The sequence below is a fragment of the Nymphalis io genome, chromosome 3, assembly GCF_905147045.1.
Source record: "Nymphalis io chromosome 3, ilAglIoxx1.1, whole genome shotgun sequence".
NCBI classification, from domain to species: Eukaryota; Metazoa; Arthropoda; class Insecta; order Lepidoptera; family Nymphalidae; genus Nymphalis; species Nymphalis io.
In genome coordinates this window covers 7,598,224-7,618,027 of record NC_065890.1, presented here as the reverse complement: position 1 = coordinate 7,618,027, position 19,804 = coordinate 7,598,224, and the positions used below count along the sequence as shown (strand labels likewise).

At 34.9% G+C, this 19,804-nt stretch overlaps 1 protein-coding gene across 12 annotated transcripts in view; it reads right to left on the bottom strand.

The window, feature by feature from the left end:
• Positions 1-384: 384 nt before the first annotated feature.
• LOC126781084 (uncharacterized) overlaps positions 385-19,804 on the bottom strand; it is a 46,080-nt gene continuing 26,660 nt past the window's right edge. For 6 of the 12 annotated variants that reach the window (XM_050505899.1, XM_050505901.1, XM_050505904.1 and 3 more), the window contains 17 exons: positions 18,888-19,185; positions 18,374-18,660; positions 18,013-18,173; positions 17,074-17,933; positions 16,736-16,984; positions 16,185-16,507; positions 15,523-15,729; positions 15,188-15,368; positions 14,981-15,106; positions 14,682-14,834; positions 13,473-13,587; positions 13,325-13,398; positions 13,140-13,245; positions 12,001-12,201; positions 11,289-11,510; positions 9,372-9,445; positions 385-6,693 (listed from right to left, as the gene is read on the bottom strand). In XM_050505899.1, coding sequence (XP_050361856.1) covers positions 6,592-6,693; positions 9,372-9,445; positions 11,289-11,510; positions 12,001-12,201; positions 13,140-13,245; positions 13,325-13,398; positions 13,473-13,587; positions 14,682-14,834; positions 14,981-15,106; positions 15,188-15,368; positions 15,523-15,729; positions 16,185-16,507; positions 16,736-16,984; positions 17,074-17,933; positions 18,013-18,173; positions 18,374-18,660; positions 18,888-19,185 — 3,739 coding nt within the window. In that variant the 3' untranslated portion in view covers positions 385-6,591. Of the gene's footprint in view, positions 6,694-9,371; positions 9,446-11,288; positions 11,511-12,000; positions 13,065-13,139; positions 13,246-13,324; positions 13,399-13,472; positions 13,588-14,681; positions 14,835-14,980; positions 15,107-15,187; positions 15,369-15,522; positions 15,730-16,184; positions 16,508-16,735; positions 16,985-17,073; positions 17,934-18,012; positions 18,174-18,373; positions 18,661-18,887; positions 19,186-19,804 lie in introns of those variants that run through there. The other 6 variants (XM_050505895.1, XM_050505896.1, XM_050505898.1 and 3 more) reach the window with 6 other exon arrangements.

Below are 19,804 nucleotides of genomic sequence, written 5' to 3'. Positions count from 1 at the left end.
TAATAAAAACTACGTCTTTATCTTGAAATTACCTGTATTTTTTATTAAAAACAAATGAAATCATTTTAATTTGGAGTCTGTCATTGAAACAAAATCCAAATGTCCCAGGAAAAAAGGTTAAATTTTAACAATAAATGCAAGTGTTACCTACTAAGCAAGAAACAACACATTTAATAGGTAGTTCTTTTTTGTAATCTATGTTTAGTCTGCCAACTGGGTCCAGTGTATAGAAGACGTAGATTCCAACCGGAGATTCACATGTGTAGGAGATCTTTATACTTTTCATTAACAAGAGATATCTTTGCCTTGCAGTAATATAATACTAGACTGCTATCCTAACTTATGGTGTTGAATAGGTGATTGGTATACGTCAAATCAAACTACTTATCATTTAGATATAATTATATTTTCGAATCTAAAATGTACAAAAAATACAACTTAAAAGTAATGTACTCTTAACGCCTGCTTTTGTCGATGGATTAAATCATAACAATTCAAATACCTTACAGATATTTGTAATGTCGGCTTCATTAATTGACAATAACTGTGGTAAATGTTCAGGAGCAAGCTATTAGGAACAAAAAACAGTAAGCTACTCGTAATCGTACTATTATCATCATTTTACTGTTACTTAATTTTATGTTTTGATATTATTCGAAATTCATATCGCAAACAATAAATTCGTATTTATTAATATCAGGGCGGTCATGTTAAAGGCTTCTGACGAGACATTGATGTTTTCATACAACTGATTTATTTTAGTTGAATGTATACTAAAAATAAACATAACTATCAATTTTAATATTTAATCAACCACATTTTATAACAACTTTGGTTGTGTATTCTAGTCGTAAAAATATATGTTTAGCTATTTACAATATATAAACATACATACATACAATACTTAGAAATGCACAGCAACACAAAAAGAGTTCTTATATTAAAATATGAAGAACTTAATAACACAGATTTAACGGCCATCTGCAAAAAAGATTACGGCTTACGATTAGACTAGTTAGTTCCATTCAACTTAGATAAAGTTTGAGTCTGTTCAAGACTTGGGTATTACATACTTAGTTCTTAAAGCTGTTTAACATCTACCCACCCGTAACGCTGTGTCAAACACATTCGTTTTATTTATAATAATAGATAGAAGCATAATTATATTAGCGATAATCCTTTCTGCCGCTGGCCCACGTATTAATCATTCAATCGTTTTTTTCGAAAAAACATAATTAGCTTAAAGTCATCATCTTAAACTGAACTTTATCTCTAAAAATATACACAGTACCCCTCGCAGACGACAGGCCAAGACAAGAGGCACGATTTTATACAAAAAATAAAATCAACCTTGTACGGGACTCTGATCACCTCGTTGTGTTAGCGACTGTCATCCGACTATAAATATATTTATCACAAGTTACCATCTACAGAGGGATTAGGAATTACATCAAATCATTTTAAGAACGTCTTTAAAAGCGAAGGACAGAATTTTGTAAAGGTATAAAATGTTAGACTAATTATGTTTTCCCTTCGAAACAAAGATTCCCGTACCCATCAATGTTTCTTTGATTACTTTTGACAATATTTTTCATTACCTAGATTCCCCCTCACAGAGTAAAGAGACCGTAATAAATAAACCTCGGTATATCACAATTCTTAACGCAGTCCAATTTAATAATTTTGCTGTAACATTGGATGGAAATTTTGGACCCTATTATCGTGTTGTAATCGTTACTCTGCGATATGGAAGATCTATAACGTCTATAACATTTCGAATAATACATTACAACATTTCCAATTATTTGACCAAATATTATTATTATTTTTAAATTATATCATATTCTTAAATATGATTTTATTCAATAATGTTATATAGTTTTGAAATTATCATAAATCTTACAATAATACATCAGAATAGCAGCCTAATCAAAATTATATTAACCGTATTATAAAACAGAAATTTATTTAGAATTAATCATTTTGATGTTTCAAAAGATAATTAATGAACAATTTACTTTTAATATCAAATCATGACTTAATGCTCGAACATTAAAATGAGGTATAAATCCTTTACACCGAGATGGTAATATTAATCTAAGAGTTTAAGAGTAAGTATACAGACAATTTGCGTATGATTAATATTTAATTCAATAAGCCCAATTCAACAATTCAATCCATTTATCAAAATATGTAAGTCTATCTTTTATAGGATAAATATTTCGTTGATTATTATTTTACCGATCACTTTATAGTCAATATTGGTGTCACCGTGTGAATCACTAACAAATTATTATTTAAAATGAAATTAATAGTGATGGTAAAGATTTCTAGATCTATGTTTTATTTTTTTCTACAAAAAAGTTTTACAAAACAATAGAAAAATTAGTACTAAACTTTACTTAGCGTAGCCGTTAGTTAAACGAACAAGTACTTTACAAATGGATTCTGAAAATCACCAAATTAGCTTTAATAAATATACTTTACCAAACATTCTATGCTATCAATGATTTTTTTTTGTCGAATTACTTTAAGTACTAAACAAAACATGCACTTATATTTTGTTCAATACACAAGTAGCATGCGTTAAATTATCATTGCGAATTTTTGAGGAAGTTTAACGTGTAATTTCTTTGTAACTAGCGTCTACGCTTGATAAAAACATAAGACAACAGCATGGTTTTGTTTTGGAAGACAATTCACCAATATTTTACAGTTCATAGGCAATTTTAAATGTCACAAACTCTTACAATATAACTTTTACGCCTGTAATATTATTACAAAATAATAACTATGGATTTATTGAACTATATTAATTTAATCTTCAGCGTTGTTGCATTTATATATAAATATAGATACATCTAGATAATAACGAATCTCTCCTGAATTCGATGTAAATAATAACATGATTTTATTAAAAATTTCGACAGCAACAAATCACTTCAACAAAAAGTACAAAAGTTGTGTATCCTTTAAACTATTTATTAATCGTTATTTATATTACATGTATAATTACATAGTCTCTTCGTAAAGATGGTATTGAAAAATATCTTATCTTTAATATCAGGCACGCATGCATTGTTACAGCTTGTTAACTATATTCATTTTCGGATAACCAATTTATTCAACTCGTGCAATGGACGTGTTATTGAATACGAGTCTTCATATCTTTTATAATATATAAATCTGTAAAAAATATAGCCTTTTGGGTACATTTTGTCCGCATCGAGACGTCAAAAACTATGTGACGGCATTAAATGCTCTTTTAACAATCGAATAAATATGCTTCCAATATTTTCAATAAGTTACGTAGACTTCACTAATCCTCAACTATTTTCTTTAACGTCGTCGTGTACCTAACAAGGCCATCACTTGTACTTTATGGAATCGGTATTACTAATCGGATACCATCACCTGATCGTCTCCCCGTATCAAACTAAATGGAATGAAATTTAATGTTATATTGCTACATTTCTCGGATATTGTAAAGCTTTATCTCACTATTAATCATGATACCAAAGACGATTTATGTTTTGATGAATTCATTAAACGGAATTGGTCAGTATTCTAAACATTAATTATGCATTTTAGGGTATAAAAATATTTTTATAATCCTTACACGGTTTTACCTCGTTAAGAATAACTTTATGGATACTCGCTACTATTATTTGTACGTTCTTGTTTAGGTAAGTTTATATAACATCACAATATTTTTAAGTTATATTACTCAATATATCTATGGTTGATGTAGATACGACATTGTTATCTAAGAGTGCCGGAAACGTTATACTTTGGGCCAATACAATTTAAGAATATATAAAAACTTCAAGTGTAAATATGTCGATAAAAATCTCCAATATTATAGAAGATTATTTCTCAGCAAACATGCGCTTTTAGGCTTCAAACAGGAGTGAAATATTAAGTCAGTTAAGTACCAAGCATCTTATACATAATTGCCATAAAACAAATTATACAAGTTTAAAATATCTCGTGTTTCATTAATAAAATTCACTGGTCAGTGTGTGTTTAGACCTACTTAATAATTTATTTATAGAATTAACAATTAGAAAATATACAAAACAGACGAATTTTTCATTCCGAATGAATTGTGACCAAAGATTTAACAAGTATAATCTGCTACAGCACGTTTTATGTTTCAACGTGATCGTTGTTTGGTTAAGGGCGACGTAGCTAAAATAATTAACAGGATATTCAAAGTTGACAGTTCGAGTTGTGGTCCCGACCGAGAGGATGTTTCTGAGGAAATAAGAAATTGCTAATGTTCTCTGATCACAAATCGCACATCGAACATTCAGAATCTTATTATACACTTAGTTTAATTTTACACGAAGTAGATATTAAATTGTGCGATTTAATTTTATTAAATTTCCAAATATTTCGTAATTTCAGATATTAAATATAATACTTTTTCAATAGTTTAAAATTGTTTCTTAATTAATTTTGAGGTAAATTTCGTACATATAGTTTTTCGAATCGTCGTAAATTATGTTAATTATTACGAATAATTGAGTGCAAAAACTTTTATGAAGCTATATTTACTAAATATGACGACAAACATCGATGTTATACACAAGTTCACAAAGGATTAACGAGACCACAGACTACAACTTGACATTACATATAATTCCATTCAATCCGGTGAAATACAAGAAAACACTTAACGATGAATCACTCTAGCATTGCAAAATATTATGGTATACTTGAACCTACATAAAGCCAAAAATCATTGCGTATTTTTTACATTTACAACGTACAAAAACTTTTGTATCGTAATTTAAGATTTATAAATACAGAATAGCTGCTCGAGACGCATTTATCGTAACGCGAATCCAATTAATATAAATATTGATCGTGATCACTTTGCAAACGAAAATCTTAAATCTGTTCATTAATTAAAAGATTTTTAAGTCGATTCGCGAAAAATTTAGAAAGTAAAAAGCTTCAGTTTTTTTTAATTTTTAAGTCCACTGCTAAAATGTTTATGTCACTTCTGTTGATATCTGAGCATATACTTTTTCATATTTACTCACAAGAAGAAATTAGATTTATGCTCGCTATTTTATATACTACTTTAATTTAAATGTAGTCCAGTACTTTTTATACAATCAAAATATGTATAAACAGCTTAATATTTGTAATTTTTACTAAAAATACATACGTATTACTTATTAAAAATCTATTAAGATTTAATTTTGATCTGTTATTAAGTTTTCCTTAGTTGCGTTATTCTTTTCGAAATTATTTTGATATAAACGTACTTACTCTTTTTATATATCAACTATTAATTTAAAGATAGAATAAAAATTGAAAACTCAATGCCATAAACAACTGTACAGAAAAACTAAATCCCTGTTTGTGAGTAAATATGAGATATTAAAAAATCAATGTTTTTTTTTTTAATTTCATTCAAACCAAATATTATTTTTATAAAAAGAAAATAAAAAAACTTATAGTTTCGTTATTGAAATCACAATGAACAAAATTGAGTATTTCATTTGGCATATTTAAATATCATAACGCATTAAAATGCTATGTAAAGAGATATGCTCATTTCAAAAATTATAATATGTTTAGTAAAATAATGAAATTTGATAATAAGTAATAAAGGGGAAAACTTGATGTTACGTTAACGTCTAAAAAATTTAGGAATAGACGACAAATCGCCAGAGCGAAAATCGTAAAGATTCCATACTATCGCCAGATATTGTTGTTCAAAAATTACTATATACTTAAAAATAGCATAATGGAATTTTTAGAACTGATAATGAGCACGCAGGCAAAAAAAGAAAATAACAAATTTTTGTATAATTAAAGTATAGTATAAACAACTTTAATAAATCAATAAATGATAATTAATATTAAAAGAAAATTATGATACCATATCAGAAACACAAAGATAGATTAACAAAATATTTACACTAAAGCAATTGCTATAATTTAACAACACGTTATTTATTTACATTCACGTTCACTCATTCCTATACTCTTCGAAAGTATTACATAAAGTAACCCTCTGACCTCGAGACACACGTCGCTCCAACTTACGCCGAGTATAGAATACGAGCAAATCTCGTACGCTCCTTCGAACGAAACTTACTACAGTACTACAGTACAACTTAACTTTGTCATAACAGGTAACATCTGACTTTCACACTATAATACAATAACGTTCACAACGCCAAAAAATGTGTTTAATATTTCTATACAATATTGCACGCGGTATGTCACTATTGTATATTAATGAATGTAAACTAGGCGTACACGAGTCAATCATATTGCGAATCAAAAAAAATTACTCAACGGGAAGTTACCGTCGTATTCTTCGTCGAACTTCATCAACAACTATACATAGACACATAAATCTATGACTTACAATAAACGGAGTTCTCATAGAACTTAAGGATACATACGATCGACCGACGATCACCATTACTCAAAAATATCACTAGCACTACTAGACTATATACTATCCGTACGGAGACGCTCCCCGCGAGGCGCGCGAGAGCTCGCAGTCAAGGCGTCGCGAAGTATAAATGCAAAGTGGGGAGAGGCCCGACGAGCGCCCGCGCGTCACTGGGACAGCAGCTTCTGCAGCAGCGACGCCTTAGCCGAGCCCGCCGTCTGCGCCTCATCACCGCCCGCCGCCGCCTCCGCCGAGCCCTCCGTAGTACTCTGCACACAACACGGGACACGTTACTGACGCGCACTATCCCCAAGCGGCCCTGTATAAGCTACATTGTCACCTGGAAACATGGTTGCGCTCGATTTAATTGCAACTATCGAATCGAATTTTAATTATTAAATATCGATTATAGTATATTTTGGAATTCAATAGAACAAAATTCTTCGAAGTTTGTATCAAAAATCGACAACTGACATTAAGATTTTTGGAAAATTCAATAATATATTTAAGTGAGTTTTTTATTAGATTTCAAAATTCAATCGACTATTGTTTTAAAGATTTATAAAAAATTATACTAATTATGTTTTATTAACTATAAGATAACATCAATAGCAAAATTGTTAGCGTTTTGTATGTTTAATTGCCTTTCTCATATTTTAATTTTGTCTTAATTAAAATATTACTTTACACGTACCGAGAACCGACGAAATTTAAGCCTGTTTAAAACTCAATTTCCAATTATGGTATGGTGATAAAAGCAACTAAATTATGAAAATTCATGTCGTTGATACATTTTAAAATAACTATATTACAAAATAGGAAAGAAGAAAACATAATCTTAATTACCACATTTTAAGTAAATAATGCTTCATGTTGATTAATGACATAGACATAATTAGGTTGTTTCCAATTTAAATAAGACTATATTTTGATTACAGACATAAATAACTTTCTGATATCTTAAACTTTCTAAAAAAACAATTGTAAGTTGTTGTTCTTATTTACAATCCAATGAATGACAAAGAAAATCCTACATATTATTTCAGCTTACGAGCATAATAGTGTATGCATCAATAATGGTCATTATTAGTTTAACATAAACACGTAACTTGACACAGACAAATTAACTAGTTGAAGAATAAAGGCTATTGCTGCGTGTTATTTACAACTTGCAATATGTTATATTTAGATATATTATCCTTTAATTTATATTCCAAATAGAATTAACTTAAAAGAAATTAAAATTTGTTGTCAGTTACAATAGTTCTTAGTGTTTTTTTTTTCTGACAGTCATTATTTAATATACATGCGTATATTTTGGTACTAAAAGATATTTGATAACTAGAAATAAAGGAACAAAATGCAACGAACACTAATGTAACCGCGGCTTCATTAAATCTGTATCAGTTAAACTATACTTAATGACAATATTTCATTACATATATTTCAGTAGGAAACAACCTAATTGAGACGATATTAACGTTTTTTAATTAAACTTTTCTTAGTTTAATTTAGAGATTTAATGATAAGAAAATCTTGCAACTCGATTAAGACTCAAATATGCAGACCAGGCTGTGTTTTGTACTACATGACAGTAATACTTATAATAAAAACATTTTATAACACAATGAATCGTTAATCGTTTCGATCAATCAGTAAATATTCAATATCTACATAAAATATTATCCTAAGGTAAAATAATAAACAAACATATAGTATAGTCTTCGTTGGTCATAAGTTGTTCTTAATAATAAAACTTAGCCTTTATTTATGTGTCGACTCGAATACTATAACAAACAGCGTTATGAACCCTTTGTCTATGGTAGGACTATCTAACGATTAAGTATATTTTTTTTTATTGTCTACTGCATCGGAAGTTGACAATACATTTATATCTCTTTCATCGCTGAAATCACTGATTTATATTTAATTTTTGTACCTTGTTAGGTACCAATCATTGAATCAAAATTTAATCGTAAGAGTAACCATTATTTTATTTAAGAAACAGAAATAAAATTATTCTGTTAGTCATAGCAGTTAATAAGTAACAACATTAAATTATACTAACCTTAAAAATATTTTTACGTACTATATAAATATTGCATAGCATGTTTAATTGAAAATGATTTCAGAAGTAAAGAGCAATAAGCAGTTGAAAAATATTAAGAAAATAGTGAGGGTGTACACTTCGTTTTCAAGTATCCGAATTACCATGTTTCTAATATATAAAAATAGTATGAATGAATATTTTGGTCGCGCCTCACAATTCGAGCGAAATAAAATTATAATCATGCAATCAATTATAATGATTTGTAATACGGCACTCGATAAACGACATGATTCGTATGCTATATATAAAATATTTTAGGAGCAAAATAATAAGCAAGTCCAATTGCAAAATCATAAACATTTTAGATAACTACACCTTAATTAAAACCGTAACCACAATTTACCGCTTGCGCATGCGAATTACCCCATTTTTAAGCTAATATATCACAAGTACAGAAAACCTAGGAAGCGATGACATTTTCATGTTTTCATGAATTTATATAATCTAAATCAAATTCAAAATGCATATATAATTATGAAATAATATCTATAAGTTATTATTAAAATTCACATCACAAAAGCTTTATTGATAATTTAGAAATGTGCCAATCATTGTTCAGTTATTAAATTACATTAATGAAGCATTGAGCGCGAATGATTTGACAATTTTGGATATTCGAATTTTGAAATAAGAGAAAAACTTTACGAGCGTCGTTGGCACACCTCTTTCATTCAGCCTCTAATAATCAGATGGTCGACTCGACAACACACGCAGCAGAGCAGACTCAATACGTAATATTTATATAAATGTAATTCTACAAAAATAATGGAAATCGATACAGAAGTAGTGTAAAAGTGACTTGATGGTTTGGTACCGCTGCTCGCGTCCCTGGCTTACCGGTATGCTCTGTTGCGACTCCCACGAGTTTGCCGACGCCGAAGACGCTCGACCCCCCACCACACCACCGCCACCTACATACGTACACACGGATACATTGCCAGTAACTAGCCGTCACTCTGGCAATGTTTTATCACCACATTCTCTTTCATCTATGCTTACTTCTCAAAAGAGTATTTTATAAATTTATTATATATCGCTTCCAATATTGATGTTAAATCTGTTTTATTTATGATATACATTGCCTGATAATAAATTGATAAGCTCATATCATACTAAAACCTATACATTACGAATACCCGCTTACATACTCTTAATAAAATAGATATATCATATTTTAAAATCATTATTGTTATGAGTAGGACTGGCTTTATTATTAAAACAGAATACACATTTAAAAACAATTGGCGCTAGAATCTAATATTCTATACCGCAAATAAATTTATTTCTTCGACAGAAAAGCAGTTTCCTTGATGATTTTGACCCAAAAACTTAGTTCGGTGGTGATGATAAATGCCACGGAAATAAAATAATATGTCACCTACTAAAACAATAGAATTTGCTTGTCTCGTAAAATTTTATAACATATTATTTCAACGATACGAAACTATTTTGCAGACTGTACTAAACTTAAGTATTTTTATTTACATATAATAATTATGGTTGTGATTTAATCATCAGTTAACACTTTACTATGCGCCGTGAAATCACTTCGAAAACTCATACTGCCGATGACGTATCTCTTTTAAAACAAGCTCTTAAGTAAAGCTCTTAGCTTTACAGATAATTTAAATTAACGGGTAAATATCGCCCTTTGCTCGAGTCTTGATATATTTCTGTGGTTCTAACGCAAAACATTTATTTAATTTATTTATTATTATGTTCTTGTACGAGTATTAGGAATAATCTACCGAGACGATTTTGATAAAACTTTCTGTTTAAATAGTTTAAAATTAAGGCAAAAAAATTGTTATGTTTTAAATCTCGCTACGATTACGCCAAATCTATAACCATTCAACCACTTATAAAAAGGATTCGATGGATACGGAGCGAGGATTTCATATTAAAATCTACACAGAAGGTTGCCAAAAGTTAGTACTTGAAGAACAATAGCGAAGTTGGTAGGTTTGAATTTAAATAATTCTTTTTCTGTGTAGGCGAAAACTATAGTACCCATAATAATGCTTACGGTGTATACATACAGAGAACACTTAAGGCTTCGCAGCTTACGATTAGATACGTAACTCAAAATATTTTTATTGTTTTATTTTTATATAAAATTAAATTTACTATTAATGCAATAGGTATTAATTATGATATATTATGTTCAATCAAATAACATTGGAGGTGTTATATTAATGCCAAAGAAAATACCAAAAATTCACAACGAGCATATATAGTTTTCGAATAAATTATAAAAGTAGGTATAATATATTATTTAAGTCTTCTTACTTTCACATGTATTTTGTATAAAATTATTTATAATTAATGATTTTTTTTTCTATTTAAAATACAAAAATGTTCTGAAAAGCATAAAGGTTCCTTATGAAAATATATTTGTACTTTTTCTAAACTATTTTATCTAGTCTTAAGGCACTAGCCTTGACGGTCTAAAGGCTTGACCAAGAACTAGGTACCATTTAATTAATGTTACAAGTTTTAGTCGAAATAATTCACGATCTACAATCCTGACACCATGCTAAGCGTAACAGCATTTTTATAAATATCCTCGAAAAAATTTTAATTCACTCGAACAACGGAATCCTCTTTCATTTGCCAGGTAGTTTTATTTTCAACAAACATGAGGTAAAACCTTTTTCTTGATTTTAACATTTTTTGATAGAACACCGACCGATCGTCGACGTCGAGGTCCGGCGCGTAAGATTCGTAGCGAGGGAAACTACAACCGATACTAACCAGGAGCGGGCATGTCGAACGTGAGCAGCGGGTCGAGCTCGGGCGCGTGCAGCGCGTGCAGCTCGGGGCGGGCCGAGCGCGCGCCCACCACGGCGCGCAGCTCGTTGCGCACGTACTCCGACGTGCCGCCGCCCGCCGCGCCGCCCACGCCGCCCCCTCCGCTCACACCGCTCACGCCGCTCACGCCGCTCACGCCGCCCACGCCGCCCACGCCGCCCACGCCTGCGTGTCGGGCAACTACATCAGCGGTCGGTCGAACCTTGGAAGTCGAGATCGTCCCTCTCTTTTGCCGATCGTATTGAATTGCAGACTGATCCAGATATTAGAAAAATAGCGCTAGTAAAAGAAGACGCCAACCAGTCGACGTGATATATAATTGAGAATTTTATAAATATACAAGCGGAAGTAATTTCGCCTTACGTCAAAATTAAGAGACATGCACGACGACAGTGAAGAGGAATAACAATTTTGCTACGAAAACTACCGTTTACCTTACTCCCTTTGTACCTCGAACGCCAAAGAACCGTGGTAGAGACGGAAAGGCAAAAATCGTTAGAATATAGGCATACATACAAGCGAGTTAATAAAAATAAAATCGACAGTAACTCACGACGATTTATTTTTCGACGACCATTTTTTTTATGTTAATAAAGAACAGTTCATTTCTTAAGAGGTCGGTTACGACGAAATCAATCGGCACATGCATACTCACACGAGAGCGGGTGATCGTGAGGCGAGGCATGCGGCGTGTGCGGCGGGTGTGGCGGGTGCGGCGGGTGCGGCGGATGCGGCGGATGCGGCGGGTGCGGCGGGTGCTGCGGGTGCGCGGGGTGCGCACCTTGCGCCATTCGGCGTGCAAACTCGCCGCAGATAGCCCGGACTCCCACTTCGCTCTCCTCATAGTAGCCGCCCACTGCCACACACGCCTCATATAGTACTCGGCCACTGCCATTCGCGCCTCGTCCAGCACTCGCCTGGCGACGCTGCGCCGAGACCTACCTACTTGGGTACCCGACCGGTCTCTACCGACTCCGACCAGACTGCCGAGCTAGCGACTCGTTCTCGTTGAGTTCGCGTGCGAGTGGTAATGGCTAAACCGGTGTCATCGCACTCTCCTCTATTCGAAATTAGGTCATCCGCCTTTACCGATGCATGCGACCTCTCATAAGCTCGTCTAACTAGTACGCTAACTCTACCCATCGCTTTTATTTCGAATTTCGTATATTAAAGCCAATAATATAAACATGCAATTAGTTAAATAGATTTTTACCGATCTAAATTGTATCATAAATATATTTTTTTTTCTACAGAGCATGCTGAAGATATTATCGTTTTAGAATAATCATGCTTCGACTTAAAAATTTAAGAATGAGAGAGCTATCTACCTCAAAATAAATTAGTATATATTATGCATTAAAGCGTACCATAAAAACCTTGGATCAGACTGAATATTTAAAATATTTACGTTTTGTTACAATATCCGCAGAAATACTTATACTTACATTACCTTTATATTATACATTCTTATGAAAAGTTGATTTAAATAAAAATATGTTAAAACATTTTTCAATATCGATAAAAAATTAATATAGGTACATTAAATAATACAATTTGCAGAAAAGAATTCGAGGGCTCGCCTAATTGAACAATTTCTCACTACATTATATAAATCAGGTGGAGGAACATATCAGTATAAGGAATTATCCACTGCATGTCTATGTAATAAATAATATTCTCTTTGCGACGTGGGGCTCTTCGGCTAGGTACTCGGTGAGTCTAAAAGCACAGGTCGTAATATTTTGAAAGAATACATCGTATAAATAAACGTCGCCGGCGAGCAGCAGTACGTACCGTGGTGCGGGCGCGGCGCGCGCAGGTAGGGCTGCGGCGCCACGGGCGTGTGCAGCGCCGCCGCGTACGCGCCCGCGCCGCCCGCGCCGCCCGCTCCGCCCGCGCCCTGCCAACACACTCGGCTACACTCACCGCCTCGGGCCACTCTCGACACCTTCCCTAATACGTTCATGTCAGTTACTTACGAGTTGTCGACTTAGCATTGGATTTTGTTGCGACGAGGGCATTTTGTTCGTCCCGTAGTTTGGCCCCATTTGATCTGTAAACGTAAATAATAAATGTACTCGATATTTCCACTGAGTACGTATTTGCCCGTCGAGTGTTTGTACTTACTCGTATGATGATACAAATTATGGAAGTCTGTACGCTTTAGAGCTACGTTAGGCGGCGTCGCGGAGACTAAAGCGTTTATAGTAGAACCGAGATCGGCTTGGGGCTGCTCTGCAGCCTGAAATTAGAGATAAGACACATAATAAAATAAGATGCAAACCATATACACACCAAATTTTTAATTGGGTAATGCATTAAATAAACTTTTACTTTTATCAAAAGCTACAATGCGATATGCATAAAAAATTTTAAATTTATATCACTGTTCTATAAAATGAAGTATTGGAAATTATGTCACTAGAAAAATATGTATAAAATTTAAGTATAGTAGTTACAATCCGAGATGGCCGCATTGGTCACCTGTGCCTTAGCAGTAACTAAAATCTTTTAGAAACAAAATTAGGAAGAATGCGAACGATACAAAGTCAAAAATACAAACGTCGAATATACTTACTACCTAATTTAAACCAAATGGGCTGCAGTCAAAGTACTTAGCTATTATTAGTATAATACTTTTTTATACTAAAAATAATAATTTAAATTTATAATAGGTAGACGGACTTGCAAATGAGCTATCTGATTGCAAGTGGTCACCACAACCATATAAATTGGCGCTAGGAAAAATATTAACTATTCCTTACAGCGCCAATGTGCCAACAACCTTGGGAACTAAGACGTTGTGTCCCTTGTACGTTTCTTTACATGAATTATTATATATAATTATTTTCACGACGTTGCATTTTATAGATGACACCTAAACTAATATTCTTAAGTGTTCTTGCATACACAATTTTTATTCTAACGACTGTTTCTTAGATTATTAAATTTGTTAATAATAACTTCTGATTCAATAATAATTAGAATTAGTTCAAGACCCTAATAAGCAGCGACGACGCACCGGAAGCACGAATAAGGTTAGTGAATCACATTTTATTGGCATAATCATTCACACAAAAAACCTACCGTGCCTTAGACTACAACCAAGGTCGCATAGTTATTTCAAGGTTTAGTTTATCAAACACTTACAAATATCGATTTTATTTTTCAATCAAAGCAAAAAAGAACGCTACTTACTGACTTTTAACTGACTAATTTAATTTTAATGAAAATGGTAGCTTCGTCCAAAAAATACGTCCATGAATGTCAAAATAAAATAATAACCATCCCATTATTATTTTATTCTCAATTACATAAAAATAATGTAGGACAGACCTCTGGGGAGACGAGCATCTGTTGCGAGCGCTGCATCTGCAACAGGCGCGTACGCTGCTGCTCCACCACGGCGCGTGCGCGCACGCTGTCGGCGTCGCTGCGCGCCACCAGCCCGTACAGCGCGCCCGAGCCGCCGCTCATTGTGCACGAGCCCTGTGTCGACGAGTACGTACTCATTACACACACTTATGACAATCTGAATAATGAGTGAGGCGATTCGAGTTTATTTTAATTAACTAAAACTTCAACGTACATAGATCGTCGGATTGAAAACTTAGATAGGTGAAAAAATCACTTACTTGACTTTGAACGGGATAAGCCGATTGGACGCTCGGGCTAGATGAGACTGGACTTTTAGTCGCAGTTTCGAATTGCATAAGACTTTGCGTTATCGCATTTATGACATCATTTTTCTCTTTAACACCCTAAAACAGAGTTGTAACACATGCCTTAGTAATTATTGGTTCGGTAAAAAATATATATAAATATTGTATAATAAAACTGACAGCATAATCTGAGCGTAACTGTCGATTACTCTCCATATCCATGAGAACATTGACGTCAGGTGCGGAACGATCGTTATATGGCATATTTTCTATCACCTCGTCCAAAATATCCGACAGTGTCTTATCATTTGGTACCTCGCTGTCCCCACTCGTTCCACTCTGCGACCTCATACCGCCGCTCCTAAAAATACAATTTTAGATAATTGGATATTTTTAACAAAAAATCATGCAGCCGAACATATTTGAATTATTATTAAATATGGTTTAATAACAAAAAACAATTTAAATTACAATTTGTACATACACATAATATAATAATATCGTAAGTGACTCACTGGGTCTGGTTGTTGTAGGGGTAGTGCGGCGGGGCGGGCTGGTAATTGGCCCGCGCGCCGCCCTGCAGCACCATCTGCAGGTGACTCTGCCCCGCCTGCCCCACAGAGCCGCCCTGCGACGTCTGAATGCCCTGCATGTTGGAGCACTCCACACTCGAGGCTGACGACACCGGCCCCGCGCCGCCGTTCACGTTGTTTCCACGAATGCTATATGTAATAAGTATATTTTTATATATGTTTTAAAAGTCACAACGCTTTTATTAGGTGCATTTGAAGTTATCATCTAGAAATTCTATATAGAAAAATATATATTATAAATATATATTTAGATAAAAACTCGGTTTGGACTTAGTCAAAAAGTTTTAATTTGGAAGTGGCAATAACCTTATATTATAATTAAATCATTCTTTTACACATAACACAGAATCACACTTAGATTAATGTTTATCTTGTCTAAAAAAAAGAAATCACTTATTTCGATTTTTAAATTGCAATTCGCCTGCAGGTTGTCAATAGGTTATCGCCAAAAATGTTATGTGTCATGTTAATGATTACTACTGAATACTAAAACCGCTATCATGTCGATGTTGAATTGAAGTATGTATATATGAAATATATAGTATATATATATATGAAAATATATTTTCAAAAAGATAACTTACTTAGCGGTGAGAATATTGGAAATAGTGTGATGAGGGTGGCGAGCCTGCGCCATGTGGAGGGGGTGCTGGTGGGAATGAGCGTGGCCGAGCGTGGGCGGCGCGCGCGCTCGCGCTGGGTAGGGCCGCAGGATGGGGTTCGGCAACGGCAGCGGCGTGGGCGGCGTGGTCTGTTGTCGCGCCAGCAGCGACACGAGAATCTGGTTCTTCTGACAGAGTGGACTCATGCCGGGGCCACTGCTGGTCGCCGGACTGTTGGCGCTCGATGACGCAGTCGACGTCGGCGCTCCGGACCCGCCGCCTGCACCCGTCGCACTCGACGACACCTGGCAAATGTACTCACATTAGTTTAATTCCGATTACGAAGAAACTTATATTAGTAATTAATATACAATATATATACAATCGAATTTATATAAACTATATAAATTCCAAGACTACCTCGAATGTTAAACAGTAGATAAAAACTATGTCAGCTGACCTTACTACGAACGAAGACTCACCGAAAATCTGAGATCGCAATACATATTGTAATTGTTAGATATTATGGTTACCTGTTGATTTTCAGGTGTAGCTCTCTTAGCGGTGCTCGTAGAGGCTTTGGACTCTTCAAACTTTCTCTTCATGCCGGCTATTCTATCCATGTACATATCGCTTTCCTGAGAACGTCCGTTGCTCGCCGGACCATTGTTGTTTGAAAGCAGCTGCGAGAGCAAAGCGCTGGACTGGGAAGATCCACGCGAACTATCCGTTGAATTTCTTCTGCCTTCCTCTCCGTCCTCGTCGGACTTGTCATTTAAAATCTTAAATAAAATGTATACATTATAAATAAATATAGCGATTTTGTGACTTTTAGTCACAAAATATTTCGCATGATAAAATATTGTCTGACCTTGCGTAGTTGATTGTTATGGTGTGTTGGCTGGTGGGAATTATGAGGCGACGGCTGATGCTGGCCCATGTGCGGCGGGGGCCTGGCGTGCGCCTGCGCCGAGTGCAGTGGAGAGAGCGCCGAGGCCGGCGTGTGTGGGGTGTGCGGGGTGTGCGGCGTGTGCGGCGTGTGCGGTGTGTGCGGCGTGTGCGGCGCCGAGGTCTCGCTGCTTGTCGCCTCGTCGTCTTCTTGGTTCAGCAAATCTTTGAGTACGCTCTTCTTGCTAAGCAAAATACGAAGGCGATTTGGTTCCTCGTGAACGGCCGGCGGCGGCGGCGCTTCGACTGGTGACGCATGAGCAGCGGGATTGTCTGCGCCGCTTTCTTTACGTTCTTTAGCCTCCTCGCCTGACATTTCTCCCATCGGAAAAGATGATGGCCAGGTTTCGAGGTCGAAGTCGTTGATGGTGAATTGATGTTCACCGGGGCTCATAGGGGAGCGGTATCGCGGCTCAGAGGCTGATGTCTCACCATTGGCGACCGAAGTCATGAGAGGACCACCGAGCGAAGGACGGGACGTTCCCGCATCGTGAATATCTACGTCCTCATCCCCGAGTACAGTATTCGTAGACATAATGAAGTTTGGCTCGCCGACCGTAGGAAAGAGTCTCGCCTGTGCGCTTACTCTGATACGAGGACCGTCGGTCCCGATACGTAATCGGTAGGGCTCGCTCACCACGAGCAAACCAGCCCGAACTACTACTTCCTGAAGATGTGATGATACGCGTGCACGATCGCTACTTTCAACGAGATCTAAGTAACGAACTCCCACAAGAGAAATAGGAGAATTTATACAGTTTTCCACTCCGGACAAATCACAAGCTGTAACAATTGAAAAACAAAATATAACAAACTATAAAAAGATACAATGAAACCATTTTAGGAATTAAATATAACCTACATAAGATATTAAAGTTACAATCCAATCTGAAAACGATGGTGGGTCCGCCGTCGTTGGAGATAGCGGCCGACTCACAGCGCCGAATGACGCACATGACGGAGCCGGCCTCCTCCGTGGACGAGCTGCGTACTGGCGCAGCGTGAATCACAGTATCCACAAACCTGACAAATTAAATAAAAAATTAATGCCAATCCGTGTACAAGTTACTATTTCAAAATGGAGATTTCTCTTAAGCTGGCAATAAAAATGGTTGTATTCCATTTACGTATTTTGAATACTCTAAAGTTTCAAGCTATAATTATTATAATAAATTTAAAAAGTGTTGTATTTAATCGTTTATAAATATATAAATATGTCAAACCTGGAACTATCGGCAACATTTGAATCTTTTAAAAGCAGGCGGGCATGGATATATTGGAATTTATCAGAATCGCCCGATCCCCAGGAAAAGTTTTGGATATTTCTCAGCAATGGCTTTAGTTTTGCATGATCGTCAGCATGCAAGAGCGAGAATATTGATTTCTTATATAACTCTGTTCTTTCTGCGAGAACGAGGTCTTTTATATTTTCAGTCACACACTCAATTTCGCCTTTCGAGTTAATTTCCATTAATATTAAACCCAGGACGCCGGTATAATGTTTTATCGCCTGAAATCATAGCATTACATTCATATAAATTATGTAAGCTACTCTAATAAAATCAAAACTGTCTACGTAATTTGTTTATAAGATGCAACCTAAAAATATTATGCAAGATTTTTTTAAGCGGCAAGATGATTACTAGAAATTCAGACACATGTAATTAATCCCCATGAAAAATTAAATCAAAGTAGGTGTCTAACATTTGTTTGAATATAAATTATCATGTAAATTACCTCGATTAGAGTACTCAGCTCTGAATACTGAAAACCAGTAGGAGGCGGTTGTTGCTGGGTGGAACTAACTTCACCGGCTTGTACAGGTGACAAGCTTTGAACCATACGCTGGGGACAGTCACCAGGGCAGTTCCGCCGCCGCTGCAATACGTCCTCAATCTGCCGTGTAGCTTTCTGTACAATGCCGTTTTTGTCTGGCTGCTTTACTTCAGCAAGACAAGTCCCAAGAAGTTCCTCTAGTTGATTTATTACTTCGTTTTCCAACTCTCGACGTCGCTTCTCGTTGTCGCACTTGTTTCTAAAATTGAAATTAACAATCTTTAATAATAAAAAATAAAACATGCATAAAGACAAATAAATCTTATAAACTATAATTATCAGATCTAAGATATTTCGGTTTACATAATAATTATATTATGAAGATTTAAGTTCTAACTACGCTGCGTAAGCGCATTTCGGTAAGTGCAAGACAACCGTGCATTAACTTCAAATGCCACTGACCGAATGCCCTAGTAGCCTAATTTACAAGTCAATGTTACTAGTTGCCACGTCCAGGTTAAATCCCGAAATTTTCTATCTTTATATATATGTTGTATGCACAACATTACATCCCTTAAAATTTACAATTAGTTTCGTAAGATAACCTTTCCTAAAGTAATTGACAACCCTACAGCAATTTGTTTTGGTTTGCATTTCATAGTTTCATGCTATCTTTTTGTTTATTAAAATAATGTACTCTTAAAAGTCACAAAGCGAAAAAAAACGCTTATCAACTGAAATTTGTAGAAAAATAAACAAAAGTCAATGTTATTTTCTAAGTGTTTAATATGGTGGTGTACCACCACCGCCACACACAATTGGTGATGTTGGTTGTAGTGGTAGATATAGGTATGTAGTATGGCTATATTTCCAAATAT